Source organism: Heliangelus exortis, chromosome Z, assembly GCF_036169615.1.
Source record: "Heliangelus exortis chromosome Z, bHelExo1.hap1, whole genome shotgun sequence".
In the NCBI taxonomy this organism is placed as follows: domain Eukaryota; kingdom Metazoa; phylum Chordata; class Aves; order Apodiformes; family Trochilidae; genus Heliangelus; species Heliangelus exortis.
Window position 1 is genome coordinate 25,185,642 of NC_092454.1, and position 24,631 is coordinate 25,210,272.

Below are 24,631 nucleotides of genomic sequence, written 5' to 3' on the forward strand. Positions count from 1 at the left end.
TACTTGTAGATCATAAGATTGTACAATCTTTGTTGGAGGGACTGCCAGAGGTTTGGCTGTTTAACAATCCTTACCCAGCTGCCAGAAAGCTAGTGCCCAGTGGTGTGTTAGGGTAGCCTCACTTAAGAGAAATTTGGTGCCTTTAGTTTAACTATAATGTGTGTAGGAAAGTAATTTTTCAAACTTTTTTTTAATGAAAGTTTGAAGTTTGACTGTAATAAAAGGTGTTCTGTATGTTTCAGTATTTTTTTTTCCTCCCTCCTTTTTCTAGGGTTCAGGTGTATTTCATCCCTATGACAGTGGGCACATAGCAATGACCTACACAGGTCTGTCATGTCTGGTTATTCTTGGAGATGATTTAAGTAGAGTGGATAAAGGTGCCCTACTGGCAGGACTGAGAGCTCTACAGCTGGAGGATGGAAGGTAAAAGATATTTTATATTCTTCGGTTCTCTGGAAGGTTAATGGATAATGTGGAATGAAACATTGGAAACATGATCTTATGAAAGTAACTTTATAATCTGTTATTTCTGTTAGGAAATACTTCAGTGGATAATCAGTCATAAAATACATGCCAGTTAACAGGACCAAAGAGCACTTTGTGTAGAGATTTGCTTTTTCATTGGAGAATGATGATATTTGCTTAGAACTTTGCTAGTGCTGCTTAGATATTTGCTAGACCATACTTATTACAGGAAAGTTAATGGGTTGTTTTATGTGCTGTTTTGACCAAATGGCTGTCACCTAGACATCTTCTATAAGTGAAACTATAAATATGAAGTTTTGCATGTGTTTCTAGAATGAAAAAGTTAACAGAAAACTCAGATGTTCAGGATATATAAGTGGTGAATATGAACTATATGGTGTACTGCTTTGTTACTTAGAACAGCAAACTGACCTTAATGGGACAAGTCTAATGTACAGATACGTAATGTGCAGGTACGGAGGTGCCTGTTACATTGTTTCAAGCATTTCTAGTGTATGTCAGACCATTTTTTTTTTTAAGTGTATCCAAAAGGAAGGAGTTGCTCCTTATAACCCATTAGCATCTTGAAGTGGTTACTTTTCATTTTTCCTGATTACAATAATAAGCTACATGCAGTTAGCCTCTTCTAGATCTTTGTATTGCGTGTGGCTTTTATGTACAGGCTGGTAAATCCTATACACGATCCTGTGTTTTATATTCCCAGCTGAAGAGAGACAGATGGCCCTTGCAGGGAAGGGAGAGTGCTTTGTGCTGGTGTAGAATGTTTTTCTTGGCAGGAGTTGATTTCTAGTGTGGGAAACATTTTCATACCTATGAAAACTGCTCTTACTGCTCCCATAGGGTGAGGATATGTGTGAGAAGGCCATCTTGTTGTATCTTCTTACCCTAGTTTATATATACTAGTCATAATTAATAAGGAACAGGTGTAAAAAAATAAAATTCTCTTTTTATACTATGACATTATGAATAAATGTGTGTATTCTGACTTGTGCATTACCTTGGTTGAAAGTGATTTGAAGTATCTGGGTATCAGATTGTGACCTGTGAAAATTGTAAACCACAATATTAGCATGTGTTAAAAAGTGTCCTGGTTTTCCAGAATGTCCCGTGCCATACCCAGAGACCAATGGAATTCATCCCTATGTGAGCTTCAGAGAGCAGCATGGCACTACTAGGGTTAGGAGAGATGACAGTATCTCACAGCACTACTTTGCTTCCCTATGCAAAAGATGATGCAGTGATGCAGTATAAACTTGGATTGCAAGGTGAAAGAGGGAGTGTTTTAGTAGTGATAGTAATGCATAAAAGACTGCCCTTAAAGTCAGAAATTTCTTTCCTTTTTTTCTTTCCTTTTTTTTCTTTCCTTTTTTTTTCTTTCCTTTTTTTTTCTTTCCTTTTTTTTTCTTTCCTTTTTTTTTCTTTCCTTTTTTTTTCTTTCCTTTTTTTTTCTTTCCTTTTTTTTTTCTTTCCTTTTTTTTTCTTTCCTTTTTTTTTCTTTCCTTTTTTTTTCTTTCCTTTTTTTTTCTTTCCTTTTTTTTCTTTCCTTTTTTTTTCTTTCCTTTTTTTTCTTTCCTTTTTTTTCTTTCCTTTTTTTTCTTTCCTTTTTTTTCTTTCCTTTTTTTTCTTTCCTTTTTTTTCTTTCCTTTTTTTTCTTTCCTTTTTTTTCTTTCCTTTTTTTTCTTTCCTTTTTTTTCTTTCCTTTGCTTTTTCTTTCCTTTGCTTTTTCTTTCCTTTGCTTTTTCTTTCCTTTGCTTTTTCTTTCCTTTGCTTTTTCTTTCCTTTGCTTTTTCTTTCCTTTGCTTTTTCTTTCCTTTGCTTTTTCTTTCCTTTGCTTTTTCTTTCCTTTGCTTTTTCTTTCCTTTGCTTTTTCTTTCCTTTGCTTTTTCTTTCCTTTGCTTTTTCTTTCCTTTGCTTTTTCTTTCCTTTGCTTTTTCTTTCCTTTGCTTTTTCTTTCCTTTGCTTTTTCTTTCCTTTGCTTTTTCTTTCCTTTGCTTTTTCTTTCCTTTGCTTTTTCTTTCCTTTGCTTTTTCTTTCCTTTGCTTTTTCTTTCCTTTGCTTTTTCTTTCCTTTGCTTTTTCTTTCCTTTGCTTTTTCTTTCCTTTGCTTTTTCTTTCCTTTGCTTTTTCTTTCCTTTGCTTTTTCTTTCCTTTGCTTTTTCTTTCCTTTGCTTTTTCTTTCCTTTGCTTTTTCTTTCCTTTGCTTTTTCTTTCCTTTGCTTTTTCTTTCCTTTGCTTTTTCTTTCCTTTGCTTTTTCTTTCCTTTGCTTTTTCTTTCTTTCCTTTCCTTTTTCCCCAGAAGAGATCTGTCAGGAGGCTCATCAAAATAGCCAGTTGTGGTGCAAATGGTTAAGTCACTAAAATGCTTCATCAAAATATCATAACTAGCTCTTCAAACCAAATGAAGGTTTGTCAGGCAGCAGAATCACAGCATCCATCTTCATTGTAGGGGTCTTTGAGAGAGCACAGGGACTGTACCTAGATAACCCACCCAGGTACAACAACTTTAAAATGTTTTTAGAGTTTGAAACGATGGTAGCCATAGAAATCAAAGAAATCAAAAGCTCAATTGAAGGTAACTTTTACCATTTGTTTTAGAAATGGTGGTAGTGACAGTTGCATTTATGCCTATTTGGGAAGCTGATACTGAAGTTGCAGTGAGGAAAGAAAGCCTCATGACCTTTTAAGGTTTCTGGTAAGGCAAAGAATTTTGCTCCAAATAGTGAATGTTAAAATGGTAGCTGATACATCATTTTATGATGTGATAAGTAGAAGACTGTAAGTATTAATGTCTTTGAATAAATAAAGACCAATGTCATTACATTGCTACAAATAAAGTCACCTGGGCCCTTAAATTTTAGTAGTTCTATTAATTTTGAAATTAGTTAGAATCATATCTCCTAAAAAGAAAACGTAGCATAGCTTTGGGTTATATCTATATGAATACTGTAAATAGAAGTAACTAATTTTTAAAGGAAAAATTATGCAATTCCTTGAACTGCTTTTTTTGTTCGTTGATATACTACGTTATGAAGTGTATAATGGCAGAAACCTTTCTTTCAGTTTCTGTGCAGTGCTGGAAGGAAGTGAAAATGATATGAGGTTTGTGTACTGTGCTTCCTGCATCTGCTACATGCTTGATAACTGGTCAGGAATGGATATGAAAAAAGCAATAGACTACATTAGAAGAAGTATGGTGAGTATTCACAGTATGTTATTTATTGCTACATTTTAAAGTTACTGGCTTTACTTCTTAACTATGAATAATAATAATCCTTTCATCCAAATTGAAATATTTTGGTGATTTCTTTGTTTTCTCTTCCTACTTCAGTGAGCTGAGAAATTAAAAAGTACATTGTCTTTTTTGCATTTCTGTTTTCATTGTATATGTATACTTGCAAGATAATTTGATGTTTGTTAACTCTAAATATGTTCTTTTTTTCTTTAAAACTCAATTTAAAATGGAAGGCGGGTTTTTGAAGACTGAGGCCTCATGTTCCTGTAACTTAGAAGTGTGTAAATAAAGCACTGCATCGATAAATTTCTTACTTTTCAGTGAGTTATAGTCCTGCTTTTTATACAATATACAGATTTAAAGGAAAAAATTGATATCAGTTCAATCTCAGTAAGTGTTTCCAGTAAAGCACATCATTATTTGTTTATTAAATATTTGCAATTAAGGAAGATATTAGCCTACACACTTTTTTCTTGGTGTGTGCAATCTGTTATCTTACTTGGTTGCAGCAAAAGAGCTCTTGGGTATTTTTTGTGATGTTTTCATTAGTTTGAGTTTCATTTTCCAAGATTAAAAGAAGTGCTTTTCAAAGACACTGAGAGCTTGAAAACTACAGTTCCCCAAAGGTCAGTAACTGTACATAGTGAACTGCTCTGGTCCAGAAAAAAAGAGCCAAATTTCTGATGACATACAGCTTCTTTTGTAAACTAGCAGGGGTTAGTAGTTGCTGCCAGTAGTAAGATTGTAAAATTTAAGTGACCAATGAAAGACTTAATCTCCTATTTCAGAACAAACTGGTTTTGATAGTTTGTTTTTTTAAGATAGTTAAATATATAAGCATTTCTTTCTGTATATCATAAGAGGCTTTCTGGTGCTCTGCCCTAGACTGGTTAGGAATATAGTTTTCTTGGTGTGTTCTTTTGAAAAAAAAATTAAAATCAAACTAATTCATACGTTGTGCATTTATGACATTAGCCTGCATACTGGAATTGAGAGTATGAACAAAACTTTATACTATCACACCTGCGTGGCTTTTAATGCCTTTTAAATATGTTCCAACTCCATTTACTCTCCCCAACACCCCCCAGCAGGACAGGGTGAATCAAGGTAGACTTGTGAATCAAGGTAAAGACAGTTAGTGAAGAAAAGGGGAAGAAACCAAGTAAAACAGAGGCAATCAGTCACTCACCACCTTCCATAAGCAGGCTGATGCCCAGCCATCAGCCATCTTGGCAAACACCTGCCTCCTCCCCACCTGTACTTCTACTCCCATTTTTATTTCTGAATATGGATTTACAGCATTCTGCACATCCCTGTGGCAGCTGGAGTTCAGATGTTCTGGATGGGTTGTCTCCCAACTTTCACCACCCCAGCAAGTGGTGAAGTGGGAAAAAAGAGAAGGTCTTGATGCTGTGGATGGTGCTAATAGTCCATCCAACAGCTGTCTCCTGGAGCTCATGTCTCCCCTACTTCTTACAGGTCACCCTGAAAGCGCCTGAGATTCACGGTTCCACTCCAATTCCTGGTACTCAGACCTCCTGTCTTTGGGCCTAAATTTTGCTAGCATTCACATACACACTCAGAATAAGTAGCACATTTTGTTATAAATAGTATTTAGTAAGTCTTGGACCAACTCGGGTGATAGAAGGCAAAGCTCAGTGCACAAGTGTTTGGACCAGCAGTCTGTTTATACTCTACTAGCACCTTTTTATCGACTTCCTCCCTCTTGTTTTCATCTGTTTGTTCTTCCCCAGTCTGTTCTGATCTTTTTCTTTCTCACCATCCCAGCATTTTCTTTTCCTGAGTGGCATGATAGCCCATGTACCCCAGCCATGTACCCCAGTAGTTAATAGCCCACCTTAGTTAGCATGGGTTTCCAGAGTGAGAATATCCCTGCTGAATCTTCTGGGTGGGTTTCACCCAAGGACTCTGATTTATCCATTCTCCTTTCACAGTCTGAGAGAGCAGCTGAGTCAGGATACTTGCTTTTCACTGGCTAGGTCAGGAAGGTTCTTCTTCCTCCGATACTTGATGGAACTTTCTGTTCTTCGAGATTAGCCTTTAATCAGATATCTAACCTGAGATGCAACAGGAGAATTAGATGTTAAAAAGAGAATAAAACCAAAGAACAAAATCCTTATCATGTTCTATACATCACATCAATTGTAAGCATTTTGTACACCTGACTGGTTTTGGTCAGAAAGGATGTGGTGGAACTAGGAAGGGTACACAGGAACTTGAGATGAATTGTCAGACAGAAACCAAGTTGTGTAAAAGGAGCATCATTTAATATACTAGGACTCTTCATCCTGTAATTTGAGATGATTGAGTGGAGCACAGCAGAGGTTTGTAAAGTATTAAGTAGCACTGAAAAGATGAAGTGAGCAAGGAGCAACTTTTTTTGACACAAGAACTAGAGTTAGCATCATTTGAGGCCATGGGTACAGCAGACAAGTGGAGATTTTTTTAAATCTTGGAGCTTTGAAATGGTACTGGAGTTTTACTGTCCACAGTGATCTTGAACTCAGTTAATAGTTTGCTTGTAGAGCCTTTGCATTAATCCTTTTACCTGCAATTTCCAATTCTTGTGTACTTACTGGGAAAACTGACAGTACTTTAAAAAAGAATAATGAAGCCAGAATAGAAAAAAACTCTTGGAAGGGCTTTAGTGATACTTCAGGTGACCAGTGAAGTACAGCTGGGGTCTGGGCATGGTTGAAGTGTAGAAGACTCTGTGGCTTATCACAAAGACTGTTCCTGGCTAGCTAAGGGCTTAACTTGGAGATCCTGGAAGCAGCAGTCATCTTAGCATATGGTAGTGTGTAATGAGATTGTATATTTTTTCAGTCAGGTTTGCTGTCAATTGACAGATTGACTTTACACTGTGTTCAGTAGGAATTTTATTTTTAAAGCATACCTATACTGTTAATCCACTGCAGAGTTGGTGTGCCTGTGCACACTAGCTTTGCCTGGGTTTTCAGGGTGTGCACTGTTTGGTCAGACCAGTATTTCATTGCATTAACTTGGATGCAAAACGCTTTGCAGGTCTGGGCAAATGCACAAAATCATAGAATTTTCAGGGTTGGTAGGGACCCTTAAGATCATCCAGTTCCAACCCCCCTGCCATGGGCAGGGACACCTTCCAGCAGATCAGGTTGCTCAGAGCCCTGTCCAGCCTGGCCTTAAAAACATCCAGGGATGGGGCTTCCACCACCTCTCTGGGCAGCCTGTGCCAGTGTCTCAGCACCCTCATGGTGAAGAACTTCTTCCTGACTTCCAATCTAAATCTACCCTCCTCTTGTTCCTTCCTCTTGTCTCTTTCCATGCCTTTCCTTAAATGTATATTTCAGTTCAGTTCAGTTCAGTCAGGTGAACAAAGTATTTCTTAAATGAATACGAGAGTGAAATGTCATATCCAAGAATGTTGATTTCTTGTGTTTAGATTTTTATGATGGTGCTAAAAATAACCTACATATGTATTACAATTCAAAGTAAATTCTGGTGGATATTATTTCATTTGTAATTCCCTTTGGGACTAACTATACAGTTAATATTGCTATAGACTTTTGCAAATGCTTATTCCGGTTTTGCTACAATATTACCTCATTCTGGTGCTTCCATTCATTATATTTTTTCTTTAAATTGCAGTGCTCAGCAGTAAGCTGCTGTGACAAAGTAGTGGTTTTGTTTTACTGCAATATGTCATCATTTGCACACAGATGAAGCAAGTGATATTTACCATGTTTTTTTGCAGGTACTCAAATTGGCATACATGTGAAATTCAACCAATTCAAATGAAGAGTAACATGACAGGTTAAACACAATGATCTCTGTTAAAAGCTTCTGGATATTTTAGCTTTGGAATTTATTTAGTGATGCAGTGTTAGAATTGTGACATGTAATTCAATACAGCTGAAGGAGGGAGTGGGCCTTGTGTAGCTAGGCATGTCAGGAACAGCAGAAGATTGTAACATGAAACAATGGTGTTGCTTTATTCTGTAAAGTAACTATGTTCAACAGATTTAATCTTCTTACAGAACAGACAGCCCTCTTGTTATCACTTGACTAAGAAGTGTTCATACAATACCGATGACAAAAATAATTCTGGATCAGTTTTGTTGTCAGTAAAATAATCAGATTCCAGTCACACAGTTTTTATCACCATTCTGATTTTTGACTTCCACATTCAAGTTAGTTATAGCATTAGTCAAAGAGTGACAGACACTGAGATGATGGAATTTTTAATTCCTTCCACATCTAAACTACTGCTTTTTGCGACATTGCTTGTTTTAGCATAGATTAGTTTTTTAACTAGAGATATCTTAAGAAGCTTTAAGTGAAGCATCAGCTTTTGATACAGTAGAGTCTGTCCTGAAATGCAGGAATATGAATCTGTTGATACAATTAAGCTGGTTGTGAAACTTTTTCACTGTGAAGCAGAGCTTATAACCAACAGGATTTACCTCTGAGGGTAGAGTTTACGTGTACAGTGTTCATGTTGCAGTTACCTAGAGCCTTTTTTGCATAAACTTTCGTGGGTCTTTTCAAAAGGACAAAGAAATAAAAATAATTCTCTAATTCTCTGTTGCACACAAGTCCCCAAAGAGCAGCTGGTGTCTGTAAGTAAACAGGCACCAGTTAATGGTTATCTGTTAAAATTTCAAGCTGATTGTCAGCCCGTCACTGTCTGGGATGTACATTTAACAGTTTCAGCCCTTATGCATACATAAAGCAGACCACCTCCTCTTAGAATTACTGTTTCTAGAGTTAATTAGCTCTGCCAGCATAGCTTTGCTAATCAACTTGCTTTTTCTTAGCAATTAATGGTTCTGTGGGCTGTGGTAGCACATTTGCATTGCATACTTAAAAGGCAGTGTGAACAGTTAAGTGTTTCAACATTCAGATGTTCATAGGGTTTACTTAAAACTGACTAGTCAAACTTCAGAAGCTCATTCTGCAGCTTGAAGTGTACATACCATATGTTAGTCTTTTTAGTTGCTTCATCTTACAGTAATGACTCAAAAACTGAGAAATATAGTTTTAATGTAGCTTCTATGTGCTTTTGTTTTCTTTTTTCTTTTCAGTGTCAACTTTAGGACCAGATCTACAAAATAATCCCTAGGTCATTATTAAAGACATGCTATTCTTTCCTGTAGCTGTCCTTGGTTAGGACTATGAGAGCCATTACTGGTCTGTCAAGGTGTCCTGTATCAACTAGCCACTGTTACATGTGTTTTGAGAAAACGTAAGAAATTCAGCACCTGGAGCATGGGGATGGAGATGGAGGGGTGGAGAGTTAAAATTGCTTTGTAACAGTGATCAAGTTTTGGATCGATTGAAAGAGCAGTAAATATGGAAGATGTAGGACGTGTGTAATTAAACTTCAAAAGTTAAACTTAATTTTTGTTCTGATTGAAAAGTTTGGTATTAGCCCAGCAATAATTTTTAAATTACTCTATGAACTCTTGTAAAACAAACATTTTCCATTTTGTGAATTACTTCCTGTGTTGCTTGTTTCCTCTAATGCAAAATAATTTAAGGATTTTTTTCTAAGGAAGAATGATTGTTATTCCTGCATATACAATACCATCTGCTCCTAGGTTGCTCATTACAGACCATTACCATAATATTCTTGGTCCTTCAACAGACTCAGGTTTCTCCTATTTCTAGGTTTCTCCTGTTTCTTTCACTTCAATGATTTTTCAGCATTGTTAAGGTATTATTTAGCAGTGATATTTCATAGGACAACTTGTTTAGTTCATTAATATGCTTTATTGTGTTGTTGCTTTTGGTGTGCTCCTCCCATGCACCTCATCTTCATTTTTTTTTTTTAGAGCCTGATGGTTTTGCTTCTTAATCTAAAGCATTTCTTGTACTTGAGTATTATACACAGAGTATGATCTTGCATTTTGCTTTTTTCAATCTTAACCAGCTTCTGGGCTAGCAACAGATTTAGTTTATGCATTTAATTTTGTTTGGAATTACACATCCATTTTTCTTGTAATAAAGACAAAAATGGTATTTTCCTTTTTTTTTTTTTAATAACTATCTGAATCACACGCTTTTCCTTCTTGGAAAAAAAGACTTATTTACCTATTTTCAGACTTTTAACATACATCTCAATGAAAACTAACTTTGAAAATTTTAAAAGCTGCTTGCATTCAAGCAAGGATTTCCTATTTAGTGTTTATGCTTTTTTGGGGCATAAGTTCAGAATTTAATCAGGTTAAATGGTGATTGTGGTCTGATGATAATTTTGCTAGTAAACTGAGAAACTGCAATGTCTATAAAAGTGATGTGGTTCTACAGTAACTAAGTTGTGGGGTTTTTTTCTTCAGTCCTACGATAATGGCCTGGCACAGGGAGCTGGTCTGGAATCTCATGGTAAGAATGTTAATATGTTCTATGCCGTACTTTAAGACTGGGATTGGAAATGCTGTAAGAGGTGCTGAGTGTGTCATGTTTTTCCTTCTTTTCTGATTTTAAGGAACTGGGATGAAGAGAAGCAAATCCAAAACATTCCTCAGAATATCATCTGTCTTCTTCCCTTATTTCCAGCTTTGATAATATCAGACCAAATGGGCTCTTAATATATTGGTATCATTAATCTCACCTCATTAATGTTTTGATGAAAGGTTTTGGCTGTATTTCTTGTCCCTTCCTGACAGACCAAACTTTTTCCACGTGTACCATTGCTACTCTGTGGATTTATCTTTAAGAGATTTTGTGCAGTGCACCTGATCATCTCCAATTTCAGCAGCTGTTAGGGAAATCTAGAAACATTCCCTCTGTTAGACTGCACCACCCACTGAGAGCCTAAATCCTAAAGCAGCAGTTAATATTTGTAAACAGTCAATAGTTGTGATGGGAATTTCCAAGAAACTGATATTTTTAAACAAAATGTTTCTCTTTCAAGAAGTGTAGTGGTCTGCTTGTGCTGACTTTGTGATTGGTATTAAATATTGATTGATACTAAATACTTGATAGTTTTATCCTTATTATTGAGATTTGATAAGTTTCCATCTGTTTTCTTCCTGCAGGTTATATAAAGTTGAAAAACTTAAATTATACCCTTATGTGTGAAAAAAAATTATTTTAAAAAGTTACTGTTGAACACTAATGATAACAGCATCCCTCTCCTACTCCATTTCAGCATTAGAATGAAAATAACCTTTGAGTTCCTGAGGTTCCTCTATCACCAAGTTGGTGTATGGATTTTTTGGCACCAGGTCTTGTATCAACAGGTTGCTTATGGTTTTTCCCAGGCTGTAGTTTTTTATATCAGATGTCAGACTCAGAGTAGATTTTGATGGGCTTTAAAAAGTGGTGGCCATGATAGGCAGACATGATAGATGGACATGATAGGCATCTGTCTTCTAGTTCCTGATACTACTGTGCATTTTGCTTGACAAAAAAGCCCCTCTTTTGAGTGTAATAGATGTTCATTGTGACCATGAGAGTCCAGCAGTTTTTTCATAGTATGTGAAAAGACTAAACCATGCCTTTTTGGTTTTTCTTGGCTTTTTTGCTTTCTGGCCATCAGATACTTCTGTCTGTTTATAGTATCTGTGAGCCTGTGTCTGAGACTGCCTTTGGCATCCCTGCTTCAGTCAGATTGCTGGCATCAAAATAGCTCTCTTTTTAAAGTTACAAATGAAAAAAAATATGTTCCCTGGTGCATTGCAATCTACTTATTTCTGGACTGCTGTCTAATATAAATTGGGCAGCACTGAGGAGCAGTCCAGCTTTAAGAAAAAAAAATTCATTTTTATTTGTGTAAGAGTTGGGCTGAGGTTTTTTTCCTCTATTGACATGTGTTGAACTAAAGTGTTTTATTTATTTGCAATCAAAAATTAAAATTAACATTTGCATACTTTAAAAATCCATTGATTTAATTGTTACTACTGTAGTTCTGACTGAGATCATACAGGCTTCAGTGAAAATCTGGGTTTCAAAACATTACAATAACAACTGTTTCTTCACAGGTGGCTCTACATTTTGTGGTATTGCATCACTGTGTTTGATGGGAAAACTGGAGGAAGTTTTTTCAGAAAAAGAATTGAACAGAATAAGAAGGTGGTGTATAATGAGACAGCAGAATGGCTACCAAGGACGACCCAACAAACCTGTGGATACCTGCTACTCGTTTTGGGTGGGAGCCACATTGAAGGTACTGTACAGAAAAGCTACGGTATAGTTACTGACTTGCTTTGATTTCTTTAAGGACTCTCTTTTCTTTGATTGAAAGATCACTGTATTTGGCATGAATACATGAATGTGAACAGATCACTGTAAAGATCTTTCATCTTGCAAAAGTGCAGGAAGTGGAGATTTACCAGATTAATGCTATCTCTGCTATCACTGCTTATCTCATAAGTAGATACTATATTTTAGTAGTAAAAATATACCAGGATTTCATATGTTACTGTAATGGTTTAATTTCTTTTCAGCTCTTGAACATATTTCAATATACAGATTTTGAGAAAAACCGAAATTACATCCTGTCAACTCAGGATCGTCTTGTTGGTGGATTTGCCAAGTGGCCAGATAGCCATCCAGGTAAACTTACTTATCAATATCTTGATGAGTGTGTTCTAGGCTGGAAATACATTCCATCAGTGGGACACCTGAAGGATACAAAGGAAGTTCTCTCCTCAGTCTCCTTGAAAAATGGAAAAAAAGGCTTCTGAATATAATGGGTTTTTCATTATTAAAGTGGAAAGAGGGAGGGAATATTTTTCCTTGTTCAGCCACAGAGCAAGGGAGGCATTGTTATCTAGACTATTGCAGACATCTCTCTGTTTAGAGCTGGAACAAGTCTTCCAGAATGTGTTCAGGTGTTCTGGTTAAAGGGAGTACTGTGCAGCAGGTGTATGTAAATGGTTGAAAAAAATATTTCAAAACATTTGTTTCCTTGGTAAAAGAATCATTTAAGCTCATTCAGAAATCGCTGATGTGTAAGAAGTCAAATTTTGCAGTTACTTATTATGATGTACAGGTTGTAATTACACATAGATATATATAATTAATGCACCTGAAAGTTAATTATTACCCTTTTGAAAGTGGATAATTTGAAGTAGTGAAAAACTTGAAAAGATGCTGAAATTTACAATACGAAGTAAATTTAAAAGATGCTATAATTCAATGAAGGTATGGCAAACTTGTGAAAACTAAATTTGTGGATGTAGTGTTGCCCAGTGACACTTTGTACAGAGAAGGTAAAGAGTCTGTAAACTGACAGAATTAGACAAAAATGGTAAAGGATGTGTCTGTTCAGAATCTGTGCCCTGATATTTCACCCTTTCATCATTTCATTTTGAACAACACTTGAGATTTTTTTCAAGGTGGACCCACACTGAAAACAAATGCAACACTGCAAATACTTTTTGTGTGGAACTGTTACATCACTGCCATACATACAGGTGTGCTTCTTGCAGGCTCATTCTAGGGTCTGAAAGGCAACCTGCCTTTTTGGTTGTTGTATGTCTCTACAATAAAGGTTTCACACTTCACTAACATGAACATCTGTGCAGCTCTGTTCTCAAAAGCTGTCTCTGGGTTAACTGTGCTCACACCTCTTGACAACAGCATAAATGCAAAATATTAAATAGTGAGAGTGGTATGGGTGAGGCTGAATATGGACAGCCATTCATTCTCATTGAAGCATTTAGTATTTGTAAGCTGGTAACAGTGGGCTCAATTTGGTTTTGTTGCAAAACTCATGTAACAGAGTATTCCAGGGAAAGTTTGCAAATCAAAAATATGCCATTTTTCGAAGGTCCTTTCTTAGATTCGGAATATAAAGTTCTGTAGCTCCTACTTTATAAAAGCTCTACTTAAGTTCTGAAACTTAACCTGTTGTTGCTGTGCAATAATGTTGTTAGGATGACAGAAGAAATTACGTAAACCAGTAAGCTGGTTGTGATAATCTGTGTATTACCTGGACTTCCAAGTCTGCAAGTTACTTTTCACAGCTGATGATTAAGGGAAACATTATTGTGTTGTCCTGGTGTTACCATTCTAACAGTCATATGTTGTTCAGGAGCCCAGTAACATAATTGGCACTTAGTGTTTTAAAGCAGTGTTTAGGCCAGTATTCTTGTTGAGCAGTGAGCCTAGAACACTGTCTTGCCTTTAAAAATAAAGCTAAAAAGTCGAGACTCTAAAATGCTAGTACTCCTCTGAAAACAGCATAACAAAGTGAATTGGGATGTTTTATTTATAGTGATCTACAGGCTGTCAAATACAGGAAAGGCTTTTATCTGAAAAATCCGACTATCATTGTAGTAGCAGTAGGATTACAGTTTTATAAAAGGCATAGACACTATCTTAGTAGGGAATTTCGTACTTCAGAACTGAACATCTGTATTTGTTCTGTTCTTTGTTTACAATTGGCTGATAATATATTTTTTCCCAAGTCTGTCATCTTAAGCAATTAAATATGCTATCTTGTGTTAATACTACTTGTTGCAAACTTTATACCACATTAGTGTGGTTTAATGGCGTTATTTTTTCTTCCTAGTAGCCCATATGGCACTGTGTTTCAGATTTGTGACTGGAAGTGTTGACATCAGAATGTTCTCTCTGTTGTGGAGCAGTGCTTACACAGCCTTTTCTGCTTCTCATGCTATGCTGCAAGCAAGCAGACTTGAGGTGCCACAAGTTGGGATGGGGCACACCTGGACAGCTGTGGACAGGGTACCTCATAGCATGTAGCATTGTGCTCAGCAGTGAAGGATGGGATAAGGAAGAAAGGAGGCACATTTGGAGTTACACTGTTTGTCTTCCCAACTAACTATTTTGGATGATAATGCCTGCTTTTTAGAGAGTGGCTAAACACCAGTTGTTATCTTGACCTATGAATTTTCTCACTTTTCCTTTCCTATTCCACTGAGGGGGGAAGTGGATGAGCAGCTGAGCAGTGCTTAGCTGCCTACTGGGGTTAATCCACAACATATCTCTAGGACACATACCTAAGCCATTTGGGGTTTCTGGAGACTTGTGCATAACTTGTGACAAGATTTAAATAAACTTTTAAATTATAAGATGTACTGTTGAATGCCCCAGGAGCTAAAAGTTGCAACTCTGATGCATCTTGCATGTTGCCTTTAAATGATACTCAGTGTAAAAGAATTGGAAGCCCATGTAAATTACCAGCTATACAAGGGAAAGATCAGGAGATGTAACATAGAAGACTGATGAGTGTGCACAACTACTAGAGTTCAGTAATCACACAAAATGCACTACTAGTACAATTACTACACCAAAGTGAGAGTTGCTTTTACAACAGCCTTACTTTGTTAGAGTTTTAAAACGGCAGCCAAGCAGATGCAAGTTTGCCTGCTGTACTTCACAACTGTGAAATTCTTAGGAAACAGAGTATTTTCACCTCTGTATTTTGATGTTGAAATAAAAAGTGTATTTTATAGCTTGAAGCTGGGGAGTAGAGGGGCTGCATATGTATATTTTGGTTAGAACTAAGTTGAGTATTCAGTTAGCACAGATTTGGACAATGTTAAACTTTGTAGGTGAATTCACAAAATAGCCACATTCAGGTAACCAGGATTTTATATGGTTTTTAGTGCATGTCAGTGAAGTTAACCACAGGGGTTAATATACTGTATTTCCTGAAGCGGAGAACTTTCAGAGTCTCTCTGTCCAGATACTTTGTTGGGTCATTTTGGTCAGATAAGAATTTAATAACGCCTTCAAGGTTTGCTAAGTGTTGAAAATTTGTAATCAATGGGGCTTGATTATTTAGCTCTTCCCATCTCTAGCCTGTGATTTCATGGGCAGATAATCCAATCCAATGGCATGCTGCTGCCCAGAGGAAGCAAGCTCACTTCTCTTCCTCCCAGCTTCCACAAATACAGCTGCACATCCTTTCTCCTTTTTGCACTGGCTTTGGTGTGTATCAAAACCTTCTGCAAATCAGTTTAATTCACCAAAAGGTCAGAAAACTGTCCATTTTCTCCTTCCTTGTTTAACTTTCTTCTGTGTTTTTTCTGTTGCTTTAGGATATGGACAGTGTCACAGCAAGCAGTAGTGGTGGTATAAGGTAGACAGCAGCAGCAGTGTGGGACAGAGGAAAAAAGAGCATCCCTTTTGTGTGGTACTCATATGTTATGGCTGATCAAGCCAGCTCATGAATTCCTACCCTTGGTATTGCTCAGGAAAGGGAAAAGCTTCTAAATACTGATTTTTTGGCATCTATTGGCGCTAATTTGCCTAATTCAATAGTCAGCTGTTTCTCAGGTAATTAGGAAAAAAATTCTTTCATATTTGGGAAAATATCAATTGCGTTGTAAACAAAAATTATTTCCAGCTCCTCAAATTCCTTTTATGTTTGTCCCAAGAACTCAAGAACTCAGACACTGGTGCAAAACAGAATTTTTTTTTTTGTTTTTTTTTTTTTTGTTGTTGTTTGTTTTTTTTTTAAAAGTCAACCTGGAAATACAGCACCTGTTTGTTTTTCTTGGCCGAAAGTATTCAGGGGTGCTGGAATCCAAGAACACTCAACTGTTACAGCCTAACATAATTTTCCTTTTCTTTCCTTTTTTCAGATGCTTTACATGCCTACTTTGGGATCTGCGGTTTGTCATTAATTGGAGAATCTGGAATTCGTGAAGTTCATCCAGCCCTGAATGTAAGCACAAGAACCTCAGAGCGCCTTCACCACCTTCATCAGATATGGAAAGCAAGGACTCCAAACAGTGTTAAAATGACACAGACCTCTCTACATGACTGATTTAGACTTGAATTTTGTTTTGGTAGCATAATTGTAGCCCAAGGCTAAAAGCCATGTGTAACCAATGTGCTCTTTCCAGTGCTGGAGTCATACAATCAGATCTGTGTTGGTGGCATCACTTTGATAGGGACTTATTTGCAGCAGGTATTCTACATTGTGAAATACAGGTATTTTGTTTATATCAAAAGTTTGTCACCACTGACTGTAAATGGCTCTTCAAATGGCTTTACTTCAAAAAAAATCCCTTGAGGCATATAAGCGTCATTTTTATTTTTTAAAAATTGTGCATACTGTGTCAAAACATACAATGGGGATGTATTTTCAATGGGGATGTATTTTGTTCTAAACGGGACAATCATCAGCTGTGAAAAAAAAAAAAAAAGAAATAAATTGTGCATTTAAGAAGTATCTGAAATATGTATGGTGAAGCACAATACTGTCTGCCTTGCAGTATGTCCTAATGCCCTGCAGCAAAGTAAAAGACAACCTGAAGAAACTATGTTAAATAGACAGTTCTCCATGGAAGCCAGTATCAAAAATGGAATGTCACTGAGGACCAATACTATTCTCAGACAAACACATTTTACCTTTGTAGTGAGTCCTCAGCCACTGAGTTTGGGGTTACCTTAGGTTGAGGGAATGGATTCTCAAAGTCAGAGCCTTGTGGACAGCCCGTCACCCTCATTTTGAAAGAACCCCTGGTACTGGTGCCCCTGTGGAGGCAGGAACTATGCCATCAGGATGTTAGAAGGATAGAGACCTCCAGGTAAGCAGATCATATTGCTGCAAGTAAAATGTGAAATATTGCTGAAATTTATCAGTTGAATGAGAGTTTTGGTCTGTTTAGGTTGGTGTTAGACACAGTGATTGCCCTGAAAAACTCCTGTTTTGCTTTTAAAAGAAGAGACCACTTAACAGGTTTTCTTCATTTTAGACAAGCACTAGCTGAAAGAGGAGGAAGCCCCATCATGTTTATATTATTATTAAATTACTCTAGTGAGTCATTAGATGAGAGTACATTGTAGATTTACAATTCCAGCCCATCATTTTAAAGCTTTTGTTTTCATGCTCTCTATTTACATGATTAGTTTCTGAATTTAATAAAAGTAAACGATCTATTTATTCAGGAACCAGGAAAAACTTACTTCTCATGAGCTGTAGCTTTCATGGGGTGGGGTTTTTTTGCAATGTAGTTACATCTTCTGGGTGAAGAAGTGGCCACACAGTGTCTTCTCAGGGCTCAAAATTACAACCACCAAGGGTTTTCAAGCTGAACCTACCAAAAACAGCAAACCTCCTCCACCCCACAGGTTTGTTTTTGAGGTGCTGGCAATGTGGCGTGTTTGATAACTGCAGGGTAAGCACATCCTTCAAAATGTCCAGCTGTAGATAGATACTTAGGAATGTGATGAGACTGGAAGAGGCCATTGTCATTGTAGAATGAGCAATAACCTAAGAAAGGAAGCAGTCCCAACTCTCACTAAAAAGGAGAAGGTCATCAAAAAGGTAAGATCTGTGTGAGAACAATCTGAAAACTCTCACTTTGAGAACTTGAAAACATGCAGGAGGGGAAATGTTTGTGGTAAGGAAAGAGCTTTCAACTTGCCAGATTAAGTTGTTTATATTAAACTCACAGCTTTGCTACAGCACATGTAACAGGCTCTGCCTCACCATGGGAGGGAGAATTCCCCCTTATCCTTTTATAGGATAAGGACAATCTGGCATAAAAATGACAGAACAGAAATTAAAGCACAGCATGTTGTTGTTCATCACCCTTCCTGCATGCTTGTGGGGAAGGAGTGCTGCTCGTGCTGCCTTGAGAGCTGAATATTCAGGACTGCTGTTGAAATTGCATGCTGCCTTTGGACATTTTAAAGGTTTCCCTAAGCACAGAGCTATGTTTATTTGCTCTTACACTGTCTAGGAGCCTTCATTTATCAACCTTGTTTAAATTCTGATCATGCCTTACTAAAATAGTCTCACTTTACAAAATTACATTTTAATCTTGGACCTAAATTTGTATTGCTCATACCAGTAGAGCTTCCTTTAACTTCAGACTCACTGTGGAGGAACATCATACCTAAAGGCATCTGTGTAAACCTGCTGTCCAAGGAGCTTTTGTCAAGGGTGGTTTTTTGCAATAGGTTAGACTGACTAGGAAAAACTTAGGGACATCTGATCCTACCTTGAGATCCTCCTGGACTGTGTTTTTTAGAGTTCTTTAGTTATACTTCGACACTGTACGTTTTTTAAACACCTCTTTTCCCCCATGCCACCAGCTTGTGAATTCTTGCTTGTGGGACTGTTTTAACATGGTGCTGATGTGCAAAGTACATAGATGGGAATGGAGGGTTTCTATAAATAGCACAAAGGTACTTTAGAGGAAATCAGACGTCTTAGAAGGACCGAGCATATTTGCACTCTGGTCTATATGCTCAGACTGTATAGATCAGCTGTCCCTGGGTGGTGCTGGCTGTTCAGCATTCTTCTGAAATAAGCAGCTCTCTGGGGGGGGGGGCAGGGACAGGATTCTACTAGAGATGTGTCAGATGAGGCTTTCCAAGACAGCCACAGGTCTCGTGTATTTTTGTATATGGTCTATATATAAGTCTCTGGACATGGCAAGACAGAGTGTGTTCTGCAGAGTGGTGATAACGTGCCCTCTGTGGCTTCTCAGTTGCTATAAATAGCTTCCTGGAAACAGCCCATGGAAATTGCTACCACCACCGAACCTTTATGATGGCTCCATGCCTTGACATTTGTTTTCAGTGTAAATAAAGTCTGGTCTCAAGCTATTTCCTTCTGCAGAATGAGGAGCTTCTGGTAAGATGAGGCCTGTGATCACTAGCTTCTAAGCAACAGGTGTAGGCTGTGTTAGCAAGGTGAGCTTCCTTGGTCACATGCCAGATTATGCCCTCTGCCCCTCGAGGCTTATCCTCATTTTTATTAAATGCAGATGAAAGGCAAACAGCAGAGGCACGGGTTAAATCTTGCTCTGCCTCGGATGCAAACCCTCCCCACTGAGAGGTATTCTCATTTCTCAGGATGAGTTGGTGTCAAAGTACAAGACAGAAAATCACCTTTATCCTCGCCCAAACCAGGACAGTTGGGAACAGCAGCTGTTGGTGGGAAAGCTGCTCCCCAGTTCTGCAGAGCTGTGCTGTGCTCCCATGCTCAGTGATCCATCAGCAAGTATCCAAGCTGGCACAGGAGCCTGTGCTCTGCCCTGCAGGACCCCTCGGACAGCAGCAGGCAGGCTCCCAGCACATTTCTTCTGCCTCGTCTGGGTGCCCCTACCTTAGCACCTACCTTACCACCTGGCTATAAGCCCTCTGCAGTGCTGCAGGCTTTCTCACCTCATGTGACTCCAAGTCATGGTCCAGGAGCCACAGAACGGAGGCTTCACAGGTCCTACATGAAGGGAAGGCAAGCACCCTGCTTCTGTCTGCTACCAAACCCAGAGCAAACATGCAGACCAGCATTTGAGATACAATGCAGTATATGGTCCCTGAGGAAAGGAGTTTTTTAAGCTGAAGACTCCACAGGCTATGAAGAGCAACAGTTCCCACGACCTTCCTTCTATAAAAAGATTAAAATCTGCAGCGGCTGTTGATCTGATAGCCAGTCTGAACTGGACCCCATCCCATCCCCCTGCTGGCTGTCTGGCTCACTCCAGCACCCAGGAATGACTCTTGCTGTCAGAACAGGCTGAGACCCTCTTTTTGGTGCTATCCAGATTTGGAGTTAACAGGAATATAAAGGAAACAACTTTTTAATTTTATTTTATTTTTTTCTTTTTTCTTTTTTTCTTTTTTTTATCTTTCAAATATATGTACTCTGATGTCAGTCACTCTGTTGAGTAACTCTGTTCAATGCAGACACTGGCAAAGGAAAATTCACCTGTTTTGGGGGTGTTCTGTCGTGAGGACTTGGACTGCTCTAGCCTTCTGATCATCTATTGGTGTCAGTCAGAGACATACTATTCTTGAGTGCTTTAAACTAATGGTAATTGAAAGAAATTAAACCTGGCTAAAATGTCCTATTTGCCCAAGTGTTTCATTTCACCCACCCCAGCTCCACATTAAAACACTAAAAAGGTAATAAATAATGTAACGTTCCTAGGTGGTAGGAGAAGGATTTGTCTTGTCTGTAACCACTTTGAAATCCTTGGCTGGCAAGTTATCTGGGGAGGACACCTGGAGGACCCACCTTTGGCACATGAACATGCATTTGACTTACTCCTCCACAGCTGGGCAGAGCGAGCATGCCTCTGCTCATTTTCTAGAAAACTCAAGAATACTGCATATGTGCTTGTCTGCACATGGTAGGGCCCAGACTCCCACAGCCAAGGACTGTGCTTCTGCCTAGGACCCCTGGTGATACATGTATCCAAGTTCATGCAGCAAGTTTGCTCTGGTTGACTCTGCAGTGCAGCATGTATGGGACAGGAAAGTCCTCCAGAGTCCTCCAGAGCAGGGGAGTGATTGTACCTGCAGCTGTTTCATGGTACACCCCGCAGATGGCTTTGCATGTCGGGGTGCCTGTCCTGTGTTGCAACATGCACAGGGAACCAGCCAAAACCATGAGTTGGGGCATTTGGTTCCAAACATTGCTCACCTTCCTCCTCAGATCCCTAGCCGGTTCACATCCAGGACAAATTCCTACCCCAGATCCCCTCCGTGCTGCACACAAGGGGACCAGGAGCAGGAGCTGCAGTGGGCTGTGCTGCAATGCTGCAGACAGGTACTGCTGCATCTGCCTAAGGACTGATCCCAGGTGGAGACAGGTCTTAAAAGGAGGTTAATAGTGTCTGGTAATGGTGTCTGGTAATGGGTCTGGAGAGTCTTGAAAGCCTGGAGGACACACTGGTAAAGGGGCAGGTTTATTCTGTGAGGCCGAGTACTTGTCTGGCTCACGCAGGGTACAGTGGGGGCTGCACCAACCTCACGCTGTGCAAAATCCACAGGGAGCTTAATCAACTTTCAGTGGGGATTAAAGACTGTATTAACCCATGGTAAATGCAGGGCAAGAATTTTGTTGCATTTCGAAAAATGAAAGTTAACTCAAGCCTCATCCTGGTGTAGTCAAGCTGACAGAAAAGTACAGGAGCCCAGCTATCACACTTAAACCTTGACAGCATAAACTGGACAAGCTTTGTAGAGAGGTGTATTGCTCTCTTCAGACCAGCTGACCCTGAAAAGCTTTTAGGATTGTACTGCCTTTTTTCATGGCCCTTTGCTGTTACAGACATGCCTTTCTGCAAGACACACAAAATTACTAAAACATAAATCGCCAGAGTCACATGCAGATCTCAATAGCACTCATCTTCCACTGATTTGCATGTCTCTAATTTCTTCATTAGACACATTCTTTAAAGTAAATTAATAGAATCAGTAAATAGTAGACTCAAGCCTGCTGTGTTTTGCTCAATTACTATTTGTTAAAACTCAAGTTACCAAAAATTCTCTTTATATTGTCAAACTTGATTAACTGTAGTTGTAGGGAAAAATGCCAATTTCATTATATATTCATGGTATGCATCATTATGCACTTTAGCGCCTTCCTTATAAATATGTATTGAGTAATAACATATTCAATACATTAAATATTAATAGTACTCTACATACTTAACCCATATTTTTAAATGAGCTTGTTCTCAGGAGTATGTGATGTTGTGCTAATGTCACATGGGAGAGGCTAGGAAGAAATCAAACATAAAGATAATTTTAACATAGTACAGGAACAGTTTTCACTCTGTATTTGTGTGTGTGTGTGTTTCTGCTCACAAATGCTGAACAAATATGCTTACAGTATTTGGATAGAGATCTATAAATGAAGCAATAGAAGAAGTCTAGAGGTATGTATCTCTGGTGTGAAAAAGGTCTGCATACAGTAGAACAAGAAGTCTAGCTTCAAAATATTGTAGATTTGGAATCCACCTTCTAATTTTTATTACATTTGCCTTTAGCGGAGAAAACTACAGCTTCCCCTTTCCCACCCTTAGAGGTAGTCTAAGGGTGAGACTGTTTCTTCTAGACATCAGCAATGGATAATGAGTGACTTAGTCACAGAGCAACAGCAAGCTCCTTCAGTATCTCATGTTGATTGTTGCTGTTTCTTTACCAAATTTAGTTTTATCAGTTTAGTGACAGAGCTATCAGTTTTTTGGTTTTGCCAGTACATACTAGAATAAAGTATATAAATATAATTAAAACACTGTTTCAATGTGTGGTGATGAGGAGTAAATATTTGATCGCTAAGGAAAGCTAGAGGCACTGAAGACATAAAAGACAAGATCTCCAGCAAAAGGTGACGATGTGAACTGGCAGCTACATCAGAGAGAGAGATGTAGGGATGCCAAAGAAATACAGGCTAAATCTGAATTCTGAATGGAATTTATTACACAAGTGGCAGGGAGAACCATGCAAGAGTTTTCCTGCTTCAGGTGGCCTTGGTGGAACCTCAACTGAACGTGGATGAGACCCTGAAGCAGAGAGTTCCCTGACTGAGAGTTCCCCTCCAAACAGTTGTGCTCTGTTTTCTTCCACAGAGCAGCACAGGTAGCAATGAAAAACAAAAACAAAAAAACCCAATCCAAAACAAAACACCAAGATCCCCCTGTGGTGCCTAAAAGTAGTAGAGGGGATGGAATTCATCGCAGGCAGAGTTTTTGGTCTGCATACAGGTACTGTGAGCTCTGAAATACAGTTTGGTCTCACTTATTGTGCTTGTAAAACCTCTCCAGCCATCAGGAGGTCTCACCTGTTTCATGGCAATTTTTTTTCTGCTAGTGAATGTTCCCATCAACACTACTCACTGTGGAAGGAAGCAGTTTATATAAAATTCATAAACTATATACATTATCCCCTTTTAGTATTCCTGAAGTTGGGTTCGGGCTTCTGAACACTGTTAGAAGAATAGGAGCAGGTCACAATCCTTACTAGAGGCATGCACACTTGAGTATGTGTTTAAGTGGTGAGGGTTTTTTATTATTTCAAATGTTTTCTCAAATGTACAATCTAACACTGAGCTAGTTCATACTGAATACCAGGACAGTTTTCCACCACTTTTAACATCACCTATCTTTCATCTCCTCTTGCATCTCCAATGCAACTTTCAGTGGCATCAGAGTCCTCTGAGGTGGAAGTATATCTACACAGTTCTATTTCCCCCCAATGCATACTGTAAAATGCTCATTCTCTCCTCCCCATGGAATTATTTGTGTGAGCCTGTACCACCAACTGCAACTGCTTTTAAACACTCTTTAAGTAGACTTCCTCACATAATGGTGGCCAAGTAGTTGCAGCGTGTTGTACAGGTGCACAGCGGGAGAAGTCCCACCCTAAGGGAGAAGTCCCATCCTACATGGCTGCCAAGTATGTGTGCTTCAGTAGATTCCCTGCATAATGGAAATGGGAAAATACCCCGCCATGCTTGGGGAGCAGAAAGAAAAGAGCACCTGAGAAGACTTCACTGCTCAGATTTAGGTCAGAAGTGGAAACTAAGATGTCAAGGAAATCAACCAGAAAATCTAGAGCTGTCACTGCTATCCCAGGAGAATCAACATAACAGGTCAGGAGACAAAAATTTTCTTTATATTTTAATTTCCATACCAACAGCACGCCAAGACAGTCCTGTGGTTTGGACCAGTTTTTCCACTGGTATAAAATTATACAAATTAGTTTATATCAGTTCATAATCTGGCTTAGGATCCTTGCTGTTTTGGAGATGTCCTTCAAGCTGAAGTGACGGAAAGCAAATAAAGTTCTCATAATTCATTTTAGCATAATGCGTGTTCTGGGACTAATAATTTCATGACAACCAAAATTTTGAATTGATTTTCAGTCATTCCGGTTCCACAGAAAGGAATGGACCTGAGGGATGAAATAAAAGGAGGGAAAATGTGAAAAGCAATTGCATATCTGCAATATATGTGGAACATTAGCAATTGCATATCAGCTATTTCTGACACACCGCCTACACTCAGTAAAGATTAGAGTAAAACATACAGACCAGCTACCAAGAGGGATGGAAGTCCCTGGGCCACCAGCTGCAACACAAAGCTTCTTCATCTGTCTCTGGCCTTCCCCAGTCATCCTGCAGCCACTCAAGATGAAGGATGGCATAAAATGTCTTCTAGATGATGGGAGGTAAACTGGATTCCTC

General features: G+C 38.5%; 1 protein-coding gene across 1 annotated transcript in view; it reads left to right on the forward strand.

The window, feature by feature from the left end:
• The window catches only part of PGGT1B (protein geranylgeranyltransferase type I subunit beta), a 36,710-nt gene extending 19,837 nt beyond the window's left edge, over nt 1-16,873 (forward strand). Inside the window, 7 exon segments of the mRNA XM_071729837.1 lie at nt 272-423; nt 3,546-3,678; nt 10,056-10,101; nt 11,703-11,887; nt 12,168-12,276; nt 16,281-16,412; nt 16,415-16,873. Coding sequence (XP_071585938.1) covers nt 272-423; nt 3,546-3,678; nt 10,056-10,101; nt 11,703-11,887; nt 12,168-12,276; nt 16,281-16,412; nt 16,415-16,437 — 780 coding nt within the window. The 3' untranslated portion in view covers nt 16,438-16,873.
• The last annotated feature ends 7,758 nt before the right edge of the window (nt 16,874-24,631 follow it).